General features: G+C 33.5%; 2 protein-coding genes across 2 annotated transcripts in view; one reads left to right on the forward strand and one right to left on the reverse strand.

The window, feature by feature from the left end:
- LOC110035313 (uncharacterized protein YKR070W) overlaps window positions 1-12,280 on the reverse strand; it is an 18,987-nt gene extending 6,707 nt beyond the window's left edge. The window contains exons 1-7 of the mRNA XM_020739580.1: window positions 12,129-12,280; window positions 11,933-12,036; window positions 6,721-6,756; window positions 3,867-3,940; window positions 3,179-3,219; window positions 2,468-2,539; window positions 1,914-2,115 (exon numbers count right to left, since the gene is read on the reverse strand). Of these exons, the coding sequence (XP_020595239.1) occupies window positions 1,914-2,115; window positions 2,468-2,539; window positions 3,179-3,219; window positions 3,867-3,940; window positions 6,721-6,756; window positions 11,933-12,036; window positions 12,129-12,223 (624 nt within the window). The 5' untranslated portion in view covers window positions 12,224-12,280. The remainder of the gene's footprint in view (window positions 1-1,913; window positions 2,116-2,467; window positions 2,540-3,178; window positions 3,220-3,866; window positions 3,941-6,720; window positions 6,757-11,932; window positions 12,037-12,128) is intronic.
- Window positions 12,281-14,980: 2,700 nt separating this feature from the next.
- On the forward strand, window positions 14,981-15,924 carry LOC110039555 (thioredoxin-like protein AAED1, chloroplastic). The gene is made up of 3 exons (XM_020744663.1): window positions 14,981-15,219; window positions 15,466-15,607; window positions 15,710-15,924. Exons 1-3 carry the CDS (start codon window positions 15,033-15,035, stop codon window positions 15,813-15,815), a joined length of 435 nt encoding a protein of 144 aa, XP_020600322.1. The 5' UTR covers window positions 14,981-15,032; the 3' UTR covers window positions 15,816-15,924.
- The last annotated feature ends 4,290 nt before the right edge of the window (window positions 15,925-20,214 follow it).

The raw sequence follows: 20,214 nt of genomic DNA on the forward strand, positions 1-20,214 counted from the left end.
GTTGTTCAAAGCGATGGTGATATAGATGGGGATGTTAATAGTAGAATTCAAGTTGGTTGGTTGAAGTGGAGGAATGCTTCGGGCCTTTTGTGTGATAGAAAAGTACCGCTAAGACTGAAAGGAAAATTTTATAAGATGGTGGTGAGACCTGCAATGCTCTATGGCGCTGAATGTTGGCCTTTAAAAGAGAAGCATAATAATAAGTTAAGTGTTGTCGAGATGAGAATGATTAGGTGGATGAGTGGCTTTACACTTAGAGACAAAATGCGGAATGAATATATTCGTGATAGGGTTGGTGTAGCTCCTGTGACAGACAAAATTAGAGAAAGTCGTCTTAGATGGTTTGGTCATATTAAACGTCGACCATTAGATGATCCGATTAGGAGAGTAGATGTTTTAAATTCGACTTGTGTTAAGAAAGGCAGAGGTAGACCTAGGAAGACTTGGGCTTATTGTATTAAAAATGATCTTAATTTACTAGAACTAAATGAAAATATGACACTAAATAGGACGCAATGGAGAAAAAGGATTCATGTAGCCGACCCCACGTAGTGGGATTAAGGCTTTGTCGTTGTTGTTGTTGTTGTTGATGGCTATCAAATTAAATCAATTTTTGGTGCTCGTTAAAAAAGGCTAATAACAATTACAACTCACAGAGTCACAACAGAGTAAATGTTGTTTAGTTCCTTGCATACTAAAATAGGCTTATCAAAAAAAAGAAAGTTGAAAAAATTAAAAAAATAATGAACAGTAAGAATATAGGAATGACACTTAGGTATTCAGTTAACATCAACAAAACAAGGACTTATATCCACATTAGTCGAATAAACATCAATGTTTAAGTCCTCTGTTCCGCCAAAAGAATAAGTTCAGGCATGTAAAATTTTCAATTGGCAAAATAATTATGGAATATTTACATACACACCACTCAATTCCTATGTATTTACATAAATAACACCTAGACTTCAATTTTAGCATATATGCTGCATCCTTACCTTTGCATGAAAGGGTGCATTTTTCATGTTTTAAAAGTTAATATGGTGGCATTTTTTATGTGATATGAAGATTTGCATAGTATTAACGTCAAAAGTAAAAGTTTAGGTGTTAGATATGTAAACACATAGGAATGTCAATGTGCCGATAATTGTTTAAGCTTCACTGTTTGACTCGTGAATCGCCCATTTGTAATAGTTAAGTAACCAAACATACTCAAAATTAATAAAAAGGAAAGCAGTGGTGAAGCAATTTTTAAATAAGTAAAATAAAGGAAAGGATGATTTACATGCATACCACTCAATTCCTATGTATTTACATATCTAACACCTAAACTTCAATTTGTACATACATGCGACCTTACCTATGCATGAAAAGGTGCATTTCACATTTTAAAAGTTAAAATGGTGGTATATTTTATGTGCTATGAAAGATTTGGGTGGTTTAAATGTAAAAAATAAACATCAGGTGTTAGATATGTAAATACATAAGATTTGGTTGGTATGCATTGAAATGCTCTAAATATAATGGGAAATATACATACATACCCCACAATTCTTATGTATTTACATATCTAATACCTGAAGTTTGATATTTATACTTACAACACCTTGAAGTCATAAACTTATGCATTAGTAGGTCTATTTCACTTTCAAAAATGTATTGATGGTGGTGGTTTTGAGCTGACGTTAAAACTTTGAGTGGTATGTATGTAAATATGAATGTTTAGGTGTTAGGCATGTAAATACATAACAACTGTGTGGTATGTATGAAAATACCCATAATATAAATTCACTGGTTGAGATGTGAGCAATCACTTCTCAGATCGGTCAACGAGTCATCCCAAATAAAAATACATAAAAACAGGAACAGGATAAAAAGAAGCATGTATTTACACTGTACCTTAAGAAACAAGTTACCTGAATATCTCTTCCCCAGTCAACAGGATCACTGACAATAAACGTCGCTTTTACAGCATCTGAGTCAACATTGAGACTAGAGTGCAATTCATCAACGTTTTTTGTAATTTCGTAAATTTGATTAATTCTCCAACTTTTGTACTGAGACAGGGGGTCAATGTCCTTTAAAAATGATGCATAGTCATCAATAGAAAGAACTTTTCTGCAAATAAAAGTAAGAGGTTACATAAATACCACCCATTTCTACATATTTACATATTGAACCCCTAAAGTTTGATTTTTTACATTAATACCACGCAATTTTTTCCTATCACACAAAAAATACCACTAATTTAACTTATAAAAAGTGAAATAAACCTTTTTATAAATTAGCAAGGTGGCATGTATGTAAAAAATTGAAGTTTAGGTGTCAGATATGTAAATACATAGGAACTGAGTGTCATGTATGTAAATATTGCGAAAAGTAATTATTGAACTATGCTGAGGTATGCAAAGAGAATGTGTGGCCTAAATCAGAAAAAAAATAACATAAATAAAAAATGATTTAATCTTACTTGAACCCATATTCCAACATCACTTTAGCAGGCTCCCCTTTACCAACAGCTACAATAAGGTCATTCTCAAATCTGTTGCAGTGAACATCAGAAAAAAAAAAACTTTAGATGAAGACCTTTGTAGACAAAAAAAAAAGAACGGGCCATCTCCGTTTCACAACACCTATTAAAAAATAGGTAAGTACATAAATACCATATAATACTAATATATTCATAGATCTAACATCTAAACTTTGATGTTTGCTTATATAACATTTTACAGTCTCAATCACATCACAACATATGCAAAAAAGGAGTACTTTACTTCAGAAAATTTATATTAACTGTTCTATTGTTGTGATGTTAAAGATTTAGGTATCATATAAGTAAAAGGAAAAGTGTAGAAATGGTCCCCAGACGCTTCATAGAGGTCACATTAGTCCCAGAGTTTATAAAAATATCAATTTAATCTCCATGCTCTTTTAATATGGGTTAAAGTAGTCCTCAACGAGAGCTATTTTATGCCACATTAAAAAAGTCTAAGAACTAATTTAGCACTTCTACAAACTCTTGGGACTAAAAGAGCCTTATAAGAATGGTCACTAAACCATTTTGGCACTTTACAAGTAAATATCTAAGTTTAGGTGCTAGACGTATAAATACATAAGAATTGTGTAGTATTTATGTAAATTCCCCTAAAAACAAAACAATCTCTGAAGAAAATATGCAAACCTGCTCAGCAGATTTCGGAAAGGTGAATGCCCTAGAACAACCTGCATAGTGCGAGAAAAGCCTTCTTAGATAGATAAACTGAAAGACCAAATAACAAAATCTAACAAATATTATCAAGATTTTTATAATAAAATGTCAACATTTTGATTTCCTTTAACTAATGGCAGGCCCTACAGTACTTGCTATAAAAAATCTGCAGTCATATTCCAAGTACAAAATCATAATTAGGACTAACATTAAAGCTAACGGTAATTGATATGAGGATAATACTTGGAAGATTTACATACATGTCACTCAAATTTTATGTATATACATATCTATGCCTAAACTATAATCTTTACATGCATATCACCTTATCTATAGATGAAAAGGTGTATTTCACATTTTAAAAGTTAAAATGGAGGTATTTTACATGTGATAAGCAAGATTTAAGTGGCATAAATTTAAAAAAGTAAAGTTTAGGTGTTAGATATGTAGATACATAAGAATTGAGGGATATATATATGTAAATGTTCCATAATACTTCTCAGTAATTACAGTGTGGCATAAGAACTGCATTTTAGCACACAGCTTTTTAAATTAAGGAAAAAGTTTTAAAAGATGTTCATATCCAAGTTCGGTGGATTCTGTAAATATATCAATTGTAGAAATTCAGTCACTTTTGCAAGAATGCAAATGCAACATTTACCTGCAAGGGTGAAATTTGAACCCCCAAAAGCCCACTTAATTCACAAGCTCGTTTAGATTCCGGAACTCCACCACCTATGGGAAGAAAAGAATATCAAAATCAACTTAGTTCATAAATATCATAGAACCAAAAGATTATAGGAGTATTTAAATACATGCCACCCAATTCCTATGTATTTACATATTTAACAGCCAACTTTATTATTTAGAATTATTATATCACCCAAATCTTTCGTATCACGTAAAAAATACTACCATTTTAACTTGAAAGAAAATTAAAATACACCTTTCCATGTATAGGTAAGGTGATTTGTATGTAAAAATTGAGGTTTAGGTGTTAGATATGCAAATAGATAAGAATTGAGTGGTAACCAAGGTTGTGAAACCAGACCGGACATCAAACCGGAAGAAGGAAGGGTCCAAGATTCAAGGTTCATTAGTTTGACCGGGGTTGAACCGAATTACATAATAAATATAAAAATTAATTAAATATCATCTAAATAATACAATAATAATATAATAATAATATAATAATAATATAAAAATATAAATAAATAAATAAACAAAATACTTCTGAGTATATTAATAATAGAGCCATCAAACTCTCTACTCTCTTCATAAGAGAAGCTAGCCCTATTCCTAAAATAATTTTTAATATTCAATATATATATAATATTAATCCATAAAAAAATATAAATGAAAATATGTATTTCACAAAAAAACTTAATTATAATAGTACTTTTAATATGATTTAAAAATTTGAGTGTGACAACAAATATATAAATACATAAGAAGTAGTGATAAGTAAGTCTTCCTTTTTTCATAAATTTAAACACTATTGCTAAAACTTAATAAATAGTATATGGAAGGATTTGAGGCTAAAATAAAACCAAATGGCATTTAAAGTTATTAAAAAAGTTTAAAAGCACCATTAATTCATTTTAATCTCTAAACTAATATATATGTATTTTAAAAGAAAATTGATATTTGGCAGAGGCCCAAGTATCGATTTCTCATGCATTTTTTTGTCCTATGATGAGAGTTTGCGCCATGTGCCTAAAATTCTATAGCCCCCGCGCCACGGTGGGATCGAACCCTTGACCCAAGGGAACTTACAGTAACCCCGCCACTAACAGGTCAAGGCTTGCGGCATGTGTGTGTGTGTGTGTGTGTGTGTGTGTGTGTGTGTGTGTGTGTGTAAATTTGAAAACGGCCAACCCATACTTCGGAATTCGACGCATCAGCATTTATGTGATGTTTCTTTTTGTCTTTTTGAAATGGACAACTGGGCCAACACATAGATTGATGAGGGAAAAAATATAAAATAATATTTATGGTTTGAAAAACGAAGGATTCGGTTCTCCGATATGCCAATTGAACCGTCGGTTTGACGCCAAAAACTGTCCATTAAGTGCTTCGGACCGAACCAACCACCGACCGGTTCACGATCAAACCGGTCGAACCGGCAGGTCCGATCCAATTTTTTAAACCTTGGTGGTAAGTATGTATATCTTCCAAAATTTCAAATGGAAATAAAATCCAGAAGATGAAAGATTTAGTTATCTGGAGCAATTAATATAAGAATATAAAAGGAATATAAGTGAAGTGAAAGCTGATAAATATATCCAAAAATTGTTCAAAAATTTATTTACCCCATTAACTATGTGACTCGTGTGGCTCATTAGTAATTTTATAATAGCAAATCTTATATAGCGTAAGCTAATGAATTGCTTAATATTTTCTTTCAAGAAAAGAAAATATCAGTAAATATGGTGATGATGATTGATCCTTTTAGCCAACTTGGAGTATTTGTTACCAATTCATGAAAACTCGTGTGAATTGAAGGTTCAAACATTTTTAGCATATCCGTTTAAGTTTTATTTAGTATAAATTGAGGGAATTAACCAAAGAATAAAAGACAATGAAGAAAAAAATAAAACTAATTAATTTAAGCAATGATTCATTCAAAACATAGTTTAGATATTACAGAAATTATTTCATAAAATTTGAAATTTTATTTGGATTGATTATACATTTGGTTGAATTGTTCTAAATTTATTGGGATGTGAAAATGCTTTATTATTTTAAGATTAAATCTCAAAATAATCCCCACCATTCGTGTGTGTCCAATTTAATACAGAAGTATCATATTTCTTCAATTTAGTCCATTAAAAAGTTGATCTAAAAGGGTACTTCCTATAAAAATTCTCATTTTGCATATCTTCTTTGTGGATTCATTGGCATATGGATAGACATACGGAGCAACTAATCATTGCATATGATATTATGACAACTCTATTTAGGGCATTTACATATATACCGCCCAATTCCTATGTATTTACATATTCAACACCCAAACTTTATTTTTTACATCTATACCACCCAAATCTTTCATATCACATAAAAAATACTATTAGTTTTACTTTTAAGAAGTGAAATACGCATTTTCATGCAATGGAATGCACCTTTCCATGCATAGGTAAGGTTGCGTGTATGTAAAAATTGAAGTATATCTGTTAGAAAGGTAAATACATAGGAATTGAGTAGTATGTATGTAAATCTTCTTTCTTTTAATACAAAACAGCAAAAACACCATATCAACATAGCAATACAAAATAAAGCCTTACTAGATTGGGGGAAAAAAAAGAAAAAAACTTAGAATAGCCTTCAGATGCAGAAGAAAAAATTTACTTTCAACATGGTCTGAAAAATCATCTCATACTCAAAAATTTCGAAACAACGTGAAGCAAATACTTAAACTTTTCTGGCTTCATCAGGTATATTTAATGATCATCAAATATAAAAGGTAGCATGTTGTAATAAAAAGTCAGAAAAGACTAGAATGTAATGCTTACCATTGGTTAAGAATATATATGGAATCTTCAAGCTGCCTGTGTAGAATGAAAAAAATGATCAGTGAGTTTCTGTTATTGATTTTTTTTTTATTCAAGTTTATCAATTAATTACCCAAAAATGAGAAAAATAATCTTGAGAAATGATGCCTATTTTATGAGAAACATATGCTTAAGGGGCTCTATGGTAATGGATTTAAAAGTTTTAGCATATCTTGTAAATCCAAATTTACTAAATCATGCCAACAACAAAATTTAGTAAATTCAGAATTTAAGACACAATTGAGAAGAAATTGGATTTACTAAATCCTGGATCTAAAATTGTCATTTTTTTCTGTCTGGCAAGATTCAGCTTAATTCAATCTGTTACCATACAACCCCTAATCGTGTACTAATTTTAAATGCAAAAACACAACATAAAAAAAAAAAAAAACGGTGCAAGAATATAAATGAAAATGTAGGGCAACTGATAGTTCTCTAACCATCTTGTTTGAGCTTGCATTTAGATCCATTATTTTTCAGAAACTGCACTGTTTGATATTTTTGAAGCATAACCATCAAACTAATCCTTTTTTTTTTTTTTTTTTATAATTAGCTGTTGTTGACAAACCTTGAAACTTACATGGCCATCGACATAATTTTTTAAGAATAATGAATTAGGATACCACCTTTTTTTTTTTTTTTATCTGAGATGCCAAAGATACCATGAACAAAAATTGTGCAAAAAAATTTATTGAACAATAGCTAACAGCTCATGTGAAAATCAATATGAATGAACGGATACCATGCAATTGTTATGTATTTACATATCTAACTCCCAAAGTTTGATATTTAAACTTATAAAACCTTGGTGTCATAAACCAATACATGAAAAGGTGTATTTTACTTCTTAAAAAATGGTGATGGTGGTATTTTTTATGTGATATAAACGATTTAAGTGGTATGCATGTATATATAAGTATTTAGGTGTTGTAAATGTAAATATATAACAATTATGAGGTATGTATGTAAATGCACCTTAATTTTTTATAGAACAATATAACATAAGTTATTAAAAAAACTCATTGCCATGTTAAAATGAGCTCCTTCTCTTCCTAAAAAGCCCGGAAAAAGGGAAATTTATATACATAGCACACAATTCTTATGTATTTACATAGCTTACACCTGAACTTTCATACATAGCGACATAATACAACAGCTTACACTCATCTGTGACCGTATTTGCAACCTTCACATGGGCAAGTGGTCCCCCACGTCCTTGCCATAACCAACTGATGAAATCATCACCACTTATTCCAATCAAACATTAGTATATATACACCGCACTCATGTACTCATTGGGATGTGAATAAGAATACATTGAATTTTGTATTACTTCCTACTGCCATTACTGATTTCCTGTATCCTAACTTTTTCCTTTCCTGGAAGTACCTTGCAGATGTATTTCATCATGGTATTAGAGCCATAACGGCTTCCTTCTTCCTCTTTTTAAATAGTAGTAGTTCCTATCCTACCTCAACTCTTAATGGCTTTTCATCTCATTCATACCAAGTTGAATCTACTTTTCTAGAGCACATTACTACTATCTCTATCTCACCATCACTGAAATTCCTAATAATCAGCATCAAATTCCTCGTTAGCACAACTCTCACAGTTGATAATGATCTCATTTGGAGTATTCAAATCATCAAGTTGTTCACTGCTACTGGCTTTGACGGTTTCTTGACTAGAAATTCAGCCTGTCCATCTCAATTTCTCCACAACAGCACAACCACTCATTCTCCCAATCCAAACTACATACTATGGAAACTCAGATCAAAACACAGCCACATCATTGTACTCAACCATCTCTCCCACTATACTACCTCATGTCCTCTCCCTTGGGATACACTCACCAAACGCCTATAGTCTACCAACAAATCTAAGGTTATAACAAAAACGAAATTCATCATGTCACAATCAAGACTGAGACTATGACCCAATACCGCACTCACATTTAGTCACTGGTAGACCAATTACCATCAGCTAGATACAAGCTAGATATAGAAGACATCATGCTTTATATTCTTAATGGTCTACCAACCACATATCAGTCATTCAAGACAGCAATCTGGACAAGATTAGAGCCATTCAACTAGATGACCTCTACTCACTTCTCTGCTGTGAAATCCAAGCTGAAAACGCCAAGCTGAAAACGCCAAGCAACAAATAGTGTCATTAATGGCTGTCCTGTCATATGATGGGCGCAACTCCAGACCAACAAACAATAGATGTGGAAGGCATTCATCTCAGACTCCACGCCCTTCCGGCAATACAACCCATGTGCAACAGCGAACCAAATCTCCAATTACTTGCCAGATCTGTGGCAGGAAATGTCACTCCACCTACATATGTTGGCACAGAGCCAACACGTCGTATACTCCAACAACACCAAACAGCAACTCAGCATTGATAGCCAATTCATCTCACAATACAAAAGACTAGATTCTGGACAGTAGAGCCTCTTCTCACCTCACCAATGATTATACACAACTGCAGCAACCCATAGAATACACTGGATCAGAAGAAGCCATCATCCTCCTCATTTCCAACACAAGCAGTGGAATATTAGCTACACTAGCTTGTAAGCTCACTCTCTCCATCCTACATCATGTTCCCTCACTATCACATAATCTCGTGTCAGTTCATGACCTTACACAAGATAATCAGTACTCAATTCACTTTGATGATGATGATTCTCAAATATAGGACCGGCGATCCAATGAAACAATCCTTAGGGGGAGCAGCAGCAAAGGACTACATTACATTCCAGGCATCCAAGCTCTCCATTCCACCACAACCTCCATCAACCTATCGCATCAAAGACTGGGACCTCCCCATCAAGCAACAATTCATAACATATCACAACAGTATCCTCATCTACACATTCTAGTTTCTTCTCTTTTTTATAATTCGTGTAAGGCTTCTAAAAGCCAAAAATTACCTTTCCGTACATCTAGTACTAGATCTAAACAACTGTTTCAACTACTACACCTTAATGTATAGGGTCCAGCCCCAATTCTATCTCCAAATGGCTATAAATACTATGTTATCTTCATTGATGATTATAGAGGGCTATTTCCCATGACCCTAAAATCAGAAACACTTAACAAATTCATTCACCTCCAGAAACTAAAAACAAATTAATTCAACACCACCATTAAAATCTTACGATCTGATGATGGAGGAGAATATACACCAAACGACTTCAAATCATAACTTCAATCTCATGGAATAAAACACCACGTCAGCTGCCCTACACCCAAGCAAAAGAGGCAGAACACAAACACTAACACCTCCTAGAGACCACTCGAACTCTCCTGACAATCTACATGCATCAGCCACCCAGTTTCAAAGATTCCCAATGCCCCCTATATGTTTGCAAGCTAAGGAAAACTATCTATAGGCTCAAGCAAGCTCCAAATCAATGGGATTCCACATTCTCAAGTTATCTCAAAGAACAAGGGTTCAAACTCAGCTCGGCAGACTCATCACTACTACTTCACAGATAACCACTCACACTACCTACCTACTCATCTATGACAACAACATATTAATTATAGGAAATGACACAACCTCTATACAACAACTTATTCACAGTCTACCAACAGATTCAATCTCAAAAAATTAGGCCCCATCTCCACATTTCTAGGCATTTATTTCCAACAAACACCTCAGGGCTACTTTCCACACCAAAAAAACTACATTCTATAACCACTTTACAAAACAGGAATGCAAAACTACAAACCAGTCTCTACACCTACACTCAACAAACCTCCGACCAATCCCCAATCCAGTCAAGCATTTTCAGATGTCACACTACATAGATAACTAGTTGGAACGCTACAGCACCTAACCCTCACGAGATCGAACATCGCCTTTGTCATCAACCAGATATGCCAGCACATGCAATCTCCCTTCAATCAACACTATCACATAATAAAAAGAATACTCATATACTTTCAGACTATTACCAAGCATGGCATTGCTATCATAAAGGGAGATCTCACCTTGACTACATACTATGATGCGAATTGGGCAGCAGATAACGCTGACAAGAGATCCATAACAGGCTATAGATTTCTATTGGGTTCCACACCAATTCTCTGAAGAGTCCCAAAATAAATAATAGTCGCTCAATCATCAACTAAGTCGGGTTATCGCTCCCTCGCATCAACTACAATAGAACTAGTCTAGCTTTATCGTCTCCTCCAAGAGTTGGGACTCTCTCTGGAATAACCAACTCAACTTCTCTGTGATAATACCTCCACGATTACTATAGCCAACAACCCAATGTTTTGTAGACAAACCAAACACAACAAAATTGGCTTTCATTTTATTCGGGACCATATTGCCTATAAGAATATACAAATCTAACATTTAACCACAGAAGACTAACTGGAAGATGCCCTTATAAAGAGTTTCTCCATTTCAAGATTCCATAAACTAAGAAACAAATTCAAGGTTTGACCACTAAAATCCTAAGTTTGGGGAGGCTTGATACAACAGCTTACACTCATTTTAACATATTTCCAACTTTCACCGAGTGATCCCCCTTATCCTTGCCATAAAAACCTGATTAAATAATCACCACTGATGCTAATCGTACATTACAATATATACACCATACTCATGTACTCATTGGGTGGTGAATAAAAATATACTGAAATTTGCATTGCTTCCTACTACCATTATTGATTTCCAATATGTCAACTTTATCCTCTCCTAAAGGTATCCTACAGGTGTATTTCATCGAATTGCACGTTGGTGCTTTAAACCTAATCATGAAAACGAGCATTTCTTTTTAAAAAAAGGGGTAATAGTGCTATTTTTTTTATGTCATATTAAAGATTTGAGAGCTACGTGCTTAAATTTGAAAGTTGATGTGTGAGATATGTAAATACATAAGAATTATAGCTATGTATGTAAGAGTAGAAAATAAATTGCAGCAAACAAGCTTTTCTAGTTTCAGAGAAGATAAAGGTCGGCATATGCTGGAAGTGAATTAGCACTGAAAAGAATAAGAGAATCACAAGTTCAGCCACAGATTTTGCTTTCTTACTAGGACCAAGTATATTTCTTGCTCAGAAAAGAGATAAAATAAAATAAAATCTGATCCCCGCTTAATTGGAAAAGAATGCAAATTAGCCTAAAAGAATGAAGAATCCTTCCCCACCGTCCTCGGCATATAGTCTGCTCAATGCCTGAGGAGAACCGCCAATGGGATCACCGCCTCGAATGATAACACCGTCAATGTCGAACGCAATACCAAAGGATGGCCTGCAGATCGTCCATGGATGAATCCAGCAGCGGAAACAATTTGCGTAATTAAAAAAAAAAACGATGAATGCGAGTTCGGAATCTGAGAAGACCTCCGTCCTTGCGGCCTTGAATGGGAATACAATCGGCGGAAGAGCAGCGACGAGGCCTTGATCTGCGATGCCCGGAAAAAAGAGCGAAACCTCATTTCCGCCGATCTCGTCGGAGGTCCGACGCCGGTTTACGGATTTAGGTGAGGCTAAGGGTCTGGTTATGGAATAATTTGCTTCTAAGCTGATTAAAATAATTTATGGATAAGCTAGGGTTTTGATAATTATTATAATTTTTTTTTATTTTTATCATAAAATTGATAGTGTGAAAACACTATTTTCAGCGTTTTCAAAACGCATAAGCTGTCAAAATGCAGTTTACCCAACAGTCAAGATGCGTTTTCAAAAAGCCACTGCACCAAATAAGCTGACCCAAACAGACCCTTATAAGGAGCATTTACATTTATACTGCTCCTAGGCTAATTGGGAGATCTACCGTCACAAGAAACAAAGTATCATAATTGAGGATATGAGATACATTTATTCAATTGGATATACCATTAATGTCAAAAAAAAAAAAAAAAAAAAAATTGTTTGAGCTAAGAGTAGGATAAAAAAATGATCAAATAATCTAAGTCTGAATCAATTAAATTAAAATAAGACAGATAATGATCCGAGTTAATCACTACAAAAGAAGTCAATCGAAGTAGGTAATCGACCTCCAGCTAGTTCGCTTTAAGAAAAGACTCGGTTCCTCAATATCATCAGTCATTACATGGACTCTCCTCAAGCTCGTTGCCATGAATCATGAATTGATAATGCAGCATAGTCTTATTGTTATCTCACAAGCACTCCTAATACAAGTTTTATATGATTCAGCTTATGTTTGATAGACTAGTCTCGCTCTGTCGATATTAGATCCTTATCCAAAAATCGAAGATCAACAACCAAACTAGATCAACTAATCGACAAAGCTTAGTCGATCAAATTAATCTTGCTGACTTTAAGTTAATCAAGTTTAATAGGTGATACACAAAAAATATATGTATTTTTAGACTCATACTTTTATACTTATTTTTTGTGATATTGCACTTTAATGGAAGATATTTTGATGTTTTATTGCAGGTTGTTGATTTTTATGGCTTAAAGTAAAAAAAAGAAGCAAAAATGATGGAATTTGGAGTCAAAATGAAGTTTTTTAGGAAATACTCAGAGCCGGCAGTGCCAAGGTCAGCGCCGACGGCGCAGAACAACTGAAAGCTGGAGGATTTTTACTCAAGAGGATTTTACTCAGCGCCGACGATGCCAGACTAGGGCCAAAGGCGGTTCAGACCACGTTTCTAGAAGGTTCGATGTATTTAGACGATTTTTAAAGAGTTTTTGTAAGCACGTCTTGGAGAACCGACATTGGGGGATAAATTCATGAAAAAAAAATTATCTCGTTGGGGGATAAATTCATCCATGGATTAATGACCACCCTTTACATTAAATGTTTAGTAATTAAGTTTTTAATTGGGTTGTTTATCCATCTAATACCATGCCAAAAGGCATTACTATCATTGTGAGATGTTTTTTTTCCTCCTAATATGCACAAGCTCATTTCCCTGAATTGATTCACAATGTCTATATTCTTATGAATCAGCTCACTTGTTTATGGAAAAGTAGATCTCCTCTCATGAGTTAGTTTAACATTTTGTTCACAAAGTATTCCCTACTGTGAAGTGAAGAAAATTGGTTTGGTTTATAGGGCAATCCACCAAGTTTGCTGTTAGTTTCTTAAGGATTATTCATGGTGGCTTAAAGATCAAGGATTCCCTTCTCAATTTTGGAATTATAGCTAACTGTCAATGTATTTTATGTATTGTTGGATTAGAATCTCAACACCATCTTTTCTTTCAATACCTTTTCTTCCACTCCTTACTTAGAAGTAACATACTTAAGGGGTAATTTTTTCTCACATAAAGCAACTTCTTTTATGCTCTTCATTCATTTAATACTTTCAATGACAACTTTAAAATATTCTATCTACTTGCTGCGGATGTCGCTGCTCATCATACTTGGAACGAAAAAACAGGGTTTTTAGGAACACTTCTTCTTCTTTTGAGGCTATTATTAAGAATATTTTTTGGACTATTAAGTTGAAGTCAAGGAAATAAAAATTTAAGCATGTTATCCCATCCCTCATTGAGGATCTATATTGGTTACAACTTTTGCAGCACTTTAGTTTCTTGATTCGAGTTGTTGAGGCTACTACTAAATTTCTATTTTCAACACAATCTTGGTTCATTTTTTGTAGCATGTTGTTTTTGGCAAGCTATAATGATGCCCATCATCCCATGGGGCTCAACCATTCATCTGGTTTCTTAACTTCTTTCCAGCCTTGTTTGGTTTATCTAATTTCCTTTGATATGTTCTTTGGTTTCTACAACTCCTAGCTCGTTATGTTGTGTGATAAGCATAAATACTTGAAAGAACAAATACTCCATGATCACTTGAGCTGCCTTTACCAGCAGCGACCTCTACTTTGTTCATCGTACTTCTTAGTAGTTCATGCCATCCGATAAGAACAACTTCACCTTTAATGTTTTATTCTTAAATGTATTATTTCTCTCGTCTTTTTAGAGGCACCTTCTTAATTGCTCCAGCCATGCCCTATTCGTCAGAACTTACTTTCATGTCTATGCATGGTGTTTCTCTTTACGGTTTCATGAGTTAAGAGCTCTTATATTTTGATTTTTTATTGCCTCATTTATTTTTAATTTTTTTCTTTTTTCTTCATTCTATATAAATTTTAGTGGAACATATCAAACAAATTTATAGAATTAAAATTGATTTATTAAATAAATTGTCAAATAATTTTGGAGATAAATCAGAATTTAAAGGATTTAATAATCCCACCAACTTAAAATCCCATTTTTTGCCACATAGTCCCTTACAGTCCCGCTTCCCTTTACCCGCAGCCAGGCCATGGCGATCAACCTCGCTATCAGCGCCCCTTGTCTCCCTCCCCGGCCATCCCTAATCTACCGGAGCGCTTCCGCTCCTCCGAGTAACCCTAGCTATCCATCTCTCGTAGTATTTTCTTACCACACCAAGAAGAGCTACTGCTTCTCCCGCTTCCTCCTTCCGATTCCTTACGCCGCTGGTTCTTCTGGTAACATCCAGCTGCTCTTCTCGTTCTCGTCACCATATATTTAGTTTAGTTCTTTGAAAAAGTAATGTCAGGGAAGAATATACTGTTTGTTCGCTTTATTGATTCAATCTGCTTAAGTTCTCATTTCTCCATGGCGGTTTCTTCCTATTCATTCTTTATTTACTTCTGCTGCTAAGATTCCTGCGTGTCAGAAGAATTTTATGCAGCTGAAAGCATGGGGTTCATCACGAATATAAATTTGGGCAGGTACTGCATCCATTACTGGCGACAAGGATATTTCAAATTCATTGGAGAAGGTAGAAGTTTACGATTTAACGGGCAAAGCTGTTCCGATAATTGATTTGTGGAGAGACAGAAAAGCCATAATTGCATTTGCTCGCCATTTTGGGTGAGTGATGAAAATTTTTAATACATTTTTGTAGGAAAAGTTGTACATTTTTTTTGCAAATTTTAAACAGATATTAATTTAATTTTTCACTGTATTGTCCAGCTGCGTTCTGTGCCGCAAGCGGGCTGATGTTCTTGCTTCTAAGAAGGTTTGCGATCTGTTGAGTATATGCTCTATCACACGTATTTTTAATGCCAGCAGTAATTAGGGCTGTTTGGTTTATTGGCATCTCGATGTACATGTTATTAAGAGATCAGATACCAGATGCTTGATTTGATGAATTTTGTAAATTTTAAACGAGGCATTTGCATACATACCACCCACACAATTCCTATATATTTACTTATCTAGCAAGTAAACTTTGTTTTTTTACATTTGTATCACCCAAATGTTTAATATCACTTCAAAAGTGCCACTATTTTAATTTTTAAGAAGTGCAATACACATTTTCATGCCTAGGCAGGGTGACATATTTGTAAAAACTGAAGTTTAGGTGCTAGCTATGCAAATACATAAGAAATGAGTGGTATATGTGCAAATCTTCCATTATGATTTTATAGTTGATTTTTATGTCCTAATTTAGTGATATCGGAATGTTAGAAAACATTATTTGACATTATTTGATATCTTGAGGTGTCCTAATATCACAATGGTTCACTATCTTCAATTCAATAACATTGACAAATAGCACAAAAATCTAATAATACTAACTTCTAAATTACACAACTAAAGAGACCACCTTCACCATTTGGTAGTCATTATGTTATTTGCCCAACTAAGTTGATTTAATTAAAAAAGTTGGCATATTTAAAGACACGATCAATATCTCTGAAGCGAGCTATAATGCTTCAGTCTCAGTTAAAGGAAATAATTTTAATTAACACCCCCAATAGTTGGGCTCATTTTTAAGAGCAATGTTTGTTATTTCTTACAAGCTACTCCTTAATTTTAATTTTTTATTTTTTTCTAAAACACAAACACTTCAAAATTTTCAAGATTGTTAAATTTAGTACATTTTTTCAAAATTATACCAAATTATAATAAAATTGCTACAATTATCTTGAATCTTGGCGATTATATTAAGTTTGAAGAGTTGCCTTGAATGTTGTGGAACCCCAATAAAGTTAATGATGTGAATCCTTGTAATTTTACCAAAGTTTCACCAAATTTGTAATTAAACTTGATGTCGTTTATACTAACACTTTTAATAGAATTCTAACGAATTATTGACCTAAGTTAGTTAATAAAATTGCGCCTAACCTTGGTAATGGTATTTGATGTCTTACAAATCTCTGTAATTAATGAATTTACTGGTGTGATTTTGTAAAACCTTGATAAAATTAACAAAGCTAGTTTGGTGGATCAAAGGACGTTTGATTGAGGTTTATCGAAAGTTCTATATCAAGTAAGGAATTATTGGTTGAGTCTATTGAAACTTATGTTTTGATAATATATGAAATTGACAAAATTTTTCGCTTTATCGACCAAATACTATATTAGAATTGGCTAGGGCCTAATGTTGGGATACCCTTGTTGGGATCTCATATGTATATTTGACTTGTAGGTCTCAATAGATATCAACACAGTGTGAACCTGATAAGTTAAATTGGAGACAAATTCGGGCTACTTTGAATTGAAGGAATATGATAAAATTAAAAATTAATTTAAAGTATTTTCTTTATAAAATATAAAAATCTATCGGTGCTATTTGCTATTCTTTTTTACAAAGAAGCTAGACTGTGGAGAATTTCATATAAATTTTTTTTTATATTTTCTTTTTCCATAACTTTCTTAATAGATATAATTTTACGTACTTTTGGTTTTCCAAATCAATTGAAACCACTAGTTTCATGTTTAACAATGTTCTTGGCCATAAATTAGCTAGGAGGCGTGACCAAACATACGATCCATGATATAAATAGGTAAATGTTTCTTTCCATTATAACTGGCAATTGTATGACCAATCGTTGTGGGTATAATGGTAGATGCCTGTGACCAAGTCACTATGATTTCTTTCTCCTCCCTCATGTTGAGTTTTTCAACTCTTCTCAATAAATCATTAGTTTTTTAGTAAACGTGTCACAGGCCTCGCCATTTCTAGTTTTAAGTAGGGAATGTATTTGCTACTTATTAAGGAAAACTTATGGGCTAAAAAGCTTTCCTTAAATGATGTCTAACTTGCATTTAATGCAACTAGCTAAATCAACATTTTGTCAACGAAAGAATGAGTAAAAATACATTCAAGGAAGGTGACAAAATAATTTGTTGGTATCTAAGTGTGTAGCTGTCGCACTTTGGGTCCGGAAGGCGGTACGCCCCATAAACGCAAGACATAAGGAAATAAAATGAACCTGTTTGTATTTTCAAAGAAAAACTTGCATGTAAATTAAAAAAAAAATGTAAATTTTGTTAATACTGAAAAGTTCAATGATACAACTGAACTTAAAATAAAAACTAGTTGAATCAAAATAAAAATGATAACATGGAAAAACTACCCATACCTAATGAGGAAAAATACAATAGCTAAAGCAAATAAAAAAAAATGCCAAGACAGGAAAACCTAAAATTGAAAAGCCTACTCCGGTGGTGACGATCCTATTGGTGGTTGAATAAAACATATTATGCAAAAATATCAAAGAATGAATTTGACAAACAAACTTAATAAGTAACAACTATTTATTAAAGCATAAACGACAAGAGAAATGCGACATGCAATATGAACAACAAATAAGGATGAATATTTCGTGCATATATAAGATCATGAAGCAAAAAGAGAGTAGTAAACCATATATGTCCAAAAATTATAAGGAAACATGTAATCAAGTTTCTTATTATTATATTTTTCATTTATATTTAAATAATCGATTTTAGACACCCTAAAACTGGAAAAGCAAATACGAATCTAAGGAAACATGACGATTTCCTGTAGAGTCGTTATTCTGGGAGCCCGTCTGCCCAACTAACAAATACAACAACAACAACAACAACAACAACAACAACAACAAAGCCTTAATCCCACTACGTGGGGTCGGCTACATGAATCCTTTTTCTCCATAGCATCCTATTTAGTGTTATATTTTCATTTAGTTCTAGTAAATTAAGATCATTTTTAATACAATAAGCCCAGTCTTCCTAGGTCTACCTCTTCCTTTCTTAACACAAGTCGAATCTAAAACATCTACTCTCCTAATCAGATCATCAGACGGTTGACTTTTAATGTGACCAAACCATCTAAATGGTTGAAGCTGCATGTAGAGACGACTTTCATTTCGCATTTTGTCTCTAAGTGTAAAGCCGCTCATCCACCTAATCATTCTTATCTCGACAACACTTAACTTATTGTTAGTTATGCTTCTCAAAGGCCAACATTCAGTGCCATATAACATTGCAGGTCTCACCACCGTTTTATAAAATTTTCCTTTCAGTCTAAGCGGTACTATTTTATCACATGAAAGGCCCGAAACATTCCTCCACTTCAACCAACCAACTTGAATTCTACTATTAAAATCCTCATCTATATCACCATCGCTTTGAACAGCTTTGAACAACGGGCTTTGAACAACGGACCCAAGTTATCTAAATCGTTCACACCTTTTAATAATTTGATCACCCAAAGTCACACTTTTGTCACTAGAGCTATATTTACTAAAATTACATTCCATGTATTCAGTTTTAATTTTACTTAAATGAAGACCTTTAGACTCCAATGTAGACCTCCGTAATTCAAGTTTTTACTGGGCTTTTTCTCTCGTTTTTATCCACGAGAAGGATATCATCAGCAAAAAGCATACACCAAGGTACATCCTCCTGTAGATGTCCAGTAAGACCATCTATAACTAAAACAAAAAGATATGGGCTTAAAGCCGATCCCTGATGTAATCCAACAGAAATAGGAAAAGGATATCTCTTGGAACCTTATCGTAAGCTTTTTCTAAATCAATAAAAATCAAATGTAGATTCTCCTTATTATCTCTGAACTTCTCCATCAAAGCTCTCAATAAATGTATAGCTTCCATAGTAGACCTGCTCGACATAAATCCAAATTGATTATGAGAAATCTTTGTGATACGTCTTAACCTATGTTCAATTACCCTCTCCCATAACTTCAAAATATGACACATCAACTTAATTCCTCTATAATTTGCACACTCTTGTACATCATCTTTATTCTTAAAAATAGGGACCAAAATACTCTTCCTCCACTCCTCATGCATCTTTTTAGTTTTTAAAATAATATTAAAGAGTTTAGTAAGCCAAGAAACTCCCAATTCTCCCAAATATTTCCACACTTCAATTGGGATATCATCAGGTCCTACAGACTTTCCACAATTGGTTTTCTTTAAAGCCTCCTCAACTTCTTTATTACTAATGCGACAGTAAAAATAAATTTTTTTATCATTATTCACGATATTAAGATCACTAAGGTCGATCGTATTTTCAGAAACTTCATTAAAAAATTTATTAAAGTAACTCACTCACCTATGTTGACTATCTTTTTTTAAGAAAAGTACTATTTGATTTTCATCTTTAATACACTTTACTGGAGTTAAATCTTTATTTTTCTTCTCTTTATTTGACTAGTTTATACATTTATTTTTCACCCTCCT

The sequence above is a fragment of the Phalaenopsis equestris genome, unplaced genomic scaffold (assembly GCF_001263595.1).
Source record: "Phalaenopsis equestris unplaced genomic scaffold, ASM126359v1 Scaffold000002, whole genome shotgun sequence".
NCBI classification, from domain to species: Eukaryota; Viridiplantae; Streptophyta; class Magnoliopsida; order Asparagales; family Orchidaceae; genus Phalaenopsis; species Phalaenopsis equestris.